Source organism: Triticum aestivum, chromosome 3D (genome assembly GCF_018294505.1).
Source record: "Triticum aestivum cultivar Chinese Spring chromosome 3D, IWGSC CS RefSeq v2.1, whole genome shotgun sequence".
NCBI lineage: Eukaryota > Viridiplantae > Streptophyta > Magnoliopsida > Poales > Poaceae > Triticum > Triticum aestivum.
The window spans coordinates 7,585,352-7,589,973 of NC_057802.1; the positions used below are offsets into that span (position 1 = coordinate 7,585,352).

The 4,622-nt window shown below is 51.9% G+C and overlaps 1 protein-coding gene across 2 annotated transcripts; it reads left to right on the top strand.

Annotated features, from left to right (window-relative positions):
- The first annotated feature begins 477 nt into the window (after positions 1-477).
- On the top strand, positions 478-4,329 carry LOC123076833 (glutamate decarboxylase). Of its 2 annotated transcripts, none has more exons than XM_044498977.1 (7): positions 478-732; positions 1,172-1,376; positions 2,450-2,650; positions 2,743-2,957; positions 3,100-3,353; positions 3,446-3,498; positions 3,599-4,329. In XM_044498977.1, the coding sequence occupies exons 1-7, from the start codon at positions 638-640 to the stop codon at positions 4,046-4,048; spliced, it is 1,473 nt and encodes a 490-aa protein (XP_044354912.1). In that variant the 5' UTR covers positions 478-637; the 3' UTR covers positions 4,049-4,329. The 2 variants fall into 2 exon arrangements, with proteins under 2 accessions (XP_044354912.1, XP_044354913.1); XM_044498978.1 differs by lacking the exon at positions 478-732 and adding an exon at positions 763-1,051.
- The last annotated feature ends 293 nt before the right edge of the window (positions 4,330-4,622 follow it).

Sequence of the window (4,622 nt, forward strand, 5' to 3'; positions counted from 1 at the left end):
AAAAATAAATGTTTAATAGACTCGTCATGTTGGCAAAAGATACATGTCTTGGAACCATGCCAGTTTCGTCGAGTCAGATTATCTTTAGTAAGGATGACTCCTCTGTTAAAAAACCAAAGGAAAATCTTCACTCTTAAAGGGATTTTGAGCTTCCACAGTAGTTATACATTTGTTACCGAGATTTCCCCACCAACGGGTGGGGTATTGTCTAGTTGATCCAACATATTTTCAGTTAAAAAAAAAACAAATTCATCATTTCTCTCCAGCGGGGACATGTTGTTGGCACCGGCATGCGTCAACCTCCCCCACCGGGCGCGTAGCATTCTCGCTCCTGTCGTAATGTAAAAAATAATAAATGGGCGCGTGATCGACTACCATGTGGCCAGCTCACCGCGGGCAACCACCTCGCGGCGCGACGCGCGACGCGTGCCACGGAGCGCGCGTACGTGTGCCTTGCTGCACTAAACAAAAGGGCCGTCCCATCGCCGCGCCCGTCCGCCGACCGAGACCGAGAAAGAGAGAGCGCGCACCAACCTCCGCCCCCGCCTCCATTCATTCGTGGAGAACCGATTCGATTCCCGGCCGACTCGCCGTCACTTTCCCGGTGGTGCCCGCGACAGCGAGGAGGAGGAGGACGATGGTCGTAACTGTGGCAGCGACGGGGTCGGACACGGCCGAGCCGCTGCACTCCACCACCTTCGCCTCCCGCTACGTCCGCGACCAGCTCCCCCGGTCAGTCCCTCCCCTCCTCTCCCCTCCTCCACACACACCACGCCAGCACGCCTCGCGGTAACCGGCAGAGGCCACCCACTACCCCACCACCACCACCACTCCACCACTCCACTACAAGGCACCAGCGCACACACCGTCGGTGTGACACCACCACCACTGCCAGCCCGCCCCATCTTTTCTCCCATCCATTCCCGGACTCCCCCACCACACTGCAGTAGTCGCCGGCGGCCATCATGGTGATCTCGAACGCGAGCTCCAGCGCCGGGGAGGCCGTCTACTCCACCTTCTCCTCGCGCTACGTGCGGGAGGAGCTGCCGCGGTGACCACCCACCCACCCATCCATGCGAGCAGCACACACACACCGGCGGGCCGGCCGAGACCTCGCCCACCCCGATCTGACGGATGTCGGTTGCTGATTCCGTCGATGGCGTGACTGCAGGTACCGGATGCCTTCGGGGTCGATCCCCAAGGAGGCGGCGTACCAGATCATCAGCGACGAGCTGATGCTGGACGGGAACCCGCGGCTGAACCTGGCGTCCTTCGTCACCACCTGGATGGAGCCCGAGTGCGGCAAGCTCATGATGGACTCCGTCAACAAGAACTACGTCGACATGGACGAGTACCCAGTCACCACCGAGCTCCAGGTCCGTACGTCCGGGATGGACACCCCAGATCGATCCCACACTCTCCTTTTATTTATTTGCTTTTCCCTGCCATTTCGGGGCAAGGGGACAATCCCCAACACATTTAGTATACGTACCATTTAGTAGCAGCAAATCTCCTAAAAATACAAGGGTCCGAGATCCCAGCACCCGTGCGGTTTTGCTTGGTACCGCTCTGTTTCTGCTCTCCTTCTATTCTACCTCCGCCGGCTCTCCGGCGAGCCGGAGCGGGGCGGGGCGGAGGAGAGAGCAAACGGGATGCCTTGGTTGGCATACTGAATTTCGACCCCACAAGATAAACTACTGTAGTTGTGCATGGACATGGTAATCCATATCCTGAACAGGAAAACATGTCCATCAGGCTTCTTGAGAATTGGCTAATCCAGAATCGGAATAGGAGAACGTATCCATCAGGCTTCTTAAGAGCTGAAGACAACCACCTGATGCTAGCCAGCCACCGGTGCATAGTAGTTTGGTGTGGTTCATTTACTAACTGTTCGTGACCCCATTGGCCCATCCACCGTCTTGAAAACATAGTTTGCTTCAGTAACGGGAAAGTGATGGCTCCATATGGTTGAACCTTCAACTGGTTGTCACATGGATGCTTTTGGTCAGCTGGTCTGGGCCGCTACACATTTATTTAGCAAATAGTTTCACCTGGTTTCAGGTCACAGCCGCAACGGTCTGGCTCAATCTGCAAGTAGTATACTTTAAGAAATCTTCCTGTTTTAGGCATCAGCTGGTGGGAATTTGGTAATAGTGACTATTTTCTATGCTGTTTGTAAGAACACACAATGCAGACAACATTGTAATGTGATTTCTGGTGGGCAGCATGCCAGTTAATTGCAAGCAGACTACGCAGAACCTGTTACAAACCCCTTGGAGCAGAGCCTCTTGATCCACGTATCTCCTGTAAATCAGCACAATACGCTTATCATCATGTACTGTTGTTGTTGGATTTTAACAACCAACATTCCTATATCTGTAATGCATGGACAAGCTGTTGATTTTAAGCACTACATGCATTTGCTTATCACTTGTTTAAAATTTCGCAGAACCGTTGTGTAAACATGATAGCTCACTTGTTCAATGCACCGATCGGTGAGGATGAGACTGCTATCGGAGTCTCAACAGTGGGCTCCTCGGAAGCAATAATGCTTGCGGGCCTGGCTTTCAAGCGGAAGTGGGCAAACAAAATGAAGGAGCAGGGGAAGCCATGCGACAAACCTAACATTGTTACTGGTGCAAATGTTCAGGTATTTTTTGTTGTTGTTTATCTGTGAAGTAAAATCTTTTAAACTTTACCACTGTGTGTATGTGCCTATTGTAACCTCTCATGTGCTCGTAGGTTTGCTGGGAGAAATTTGCTAGATATTTTGAAGTGGAACTGAAGGAGGTCAAGTTAACTGAAGGGTACTATGTCATGGATCCTAAGAAGGCTGTTGAAATGGTGGATGAGAACACTATATGTGTTGCAGCCATCCTGGGATCTACTCTCACCGGAGAGTACGAAGATGTGAAGCTGTTGAATGACCTTCTTGTGGCAAAGAACAAGGAAACAGGGTATGTTTTTTGTATGCTGTCAATTGTATTTAGTCATCATAGTGATGGACAAATTTCATTGAAATTGTGCAGAAAGTAGTCATCATAGTGATGGATAACATAGTTTGACATATGTCTTCTTACCATCATACACATAATGCAGGTGGGATGTGCCGATCCATGTTGATGCTGCCAGTGGAGGATTCATCGCTCCTTTTCTCCAGCCTGAGCTTGAATGGGACTTCAGGCTGCCATTGGTGAAGAGCATCAACGTTAGTGGGCACAAGTATGGCCTTGTGTACCCTGGTGTTGGATGGGTCATCTGGCGGAGCAAAGCCGATCTGCCCGACGAACTCATCTTCCACATAAACTATCTGGGAACAGATCAGCCCACATTCACACTGAACTTCTCCAAAGGTCAGTAGTATATTGTTCTCTAGTTCAGCTTCAGCATGATCTCTCTGCGATGTTACAACAACTTAGGTGTTTACTGTGTGATTTCTGTGCAGGTGCTAGCCAGATCATTGCACAATACTATCAGCTGATCCGCCTCGGTTTCGAGGTATGCATCGTCAGCTAGCCTTCAGCATGATTCCCTCACTCATTTGCAAAATGCAGAGAGTTTGCTGTTTGACTGACATCTTTCTTCACACACCTCACAGGGGTACAAGCACATCATGGAGAACTGCAAGCTGAACGCGGCGGTGCTCAAGGAGGGCATCGACGCGACGGGGCGGTTCGACGTGCTGTCCAAGGCGGACGGCGTGCCGCTGGTGGCCATCAGGCTCAAGGACAGCACCAACTTCAGCGTGTTCGACATCTCGGAGAACCTGAGGCGGTTCGGGTGGATCGTGCCGGCCTACACCATGCCGGCGGACGCGGAGCACGTGGCCGTCCTCCGCATCGTCATCCGGGAGGACTTCAACCGGAGCCTCGCGCAGCGGCTCCTCACCGACATCAACAAGATCGTGGGCGAGCTGGACGCGCACGCCGTCCACGCCATCAAGCTGTCCACCGCCGCCGCCGCCGAGGGCGCGTCCAAGAGCACCGTGGACGCCGTCACCGAGGCCTTCAAGGGCCTGGCCGGGAACAAGAAGGCCGGAGTCTGCTGAAGGCCGGCCGGGGGCGTGCTTGCTTGCTGAGACGCCTGGTGCATTCTTTCATCACGTGTCTATGTTGTATTATCTTGCATTGTGTAATTATTGTGGAGGGGTGCATATGTGAACTGTCAGGACCTGCCTCCTCCGTATTTTGTACTGCGTACGTACGCGGATTGCACTCTCCCTTTCGGCCCTGCTGGCGATTGGTTCTGCACAGGACACCTCTCCACCGAGGTCACTATGTATCTGTCGTTTGCTTTAGCTGTTTGTCGGAACGTTACGTGCTTGCTGTATCCTTTGATGCTTTTCTCTTCTTCTTTTTTTCTTTTTGTGGAAAGGAACGCAATGTATTCCATTATATAGTGCTGCCGGACACCTCGCCAGCAACAACATTCAGTACAAAGCCTGCGAGCTGTCCCAACCAGGTTTTACAAGTTCCAGCTCCTAAAAGTTGGCGCCATGCGCATCTACATAATGATGTGCAACTGAATTACAAGCCCGGGGGCAAGAAACAACATAGCGAAAGCTACACACAACTGAAATTTTATATCCCAAAAAATAGCTCCTAAAGCAGCCAGATCAGTGT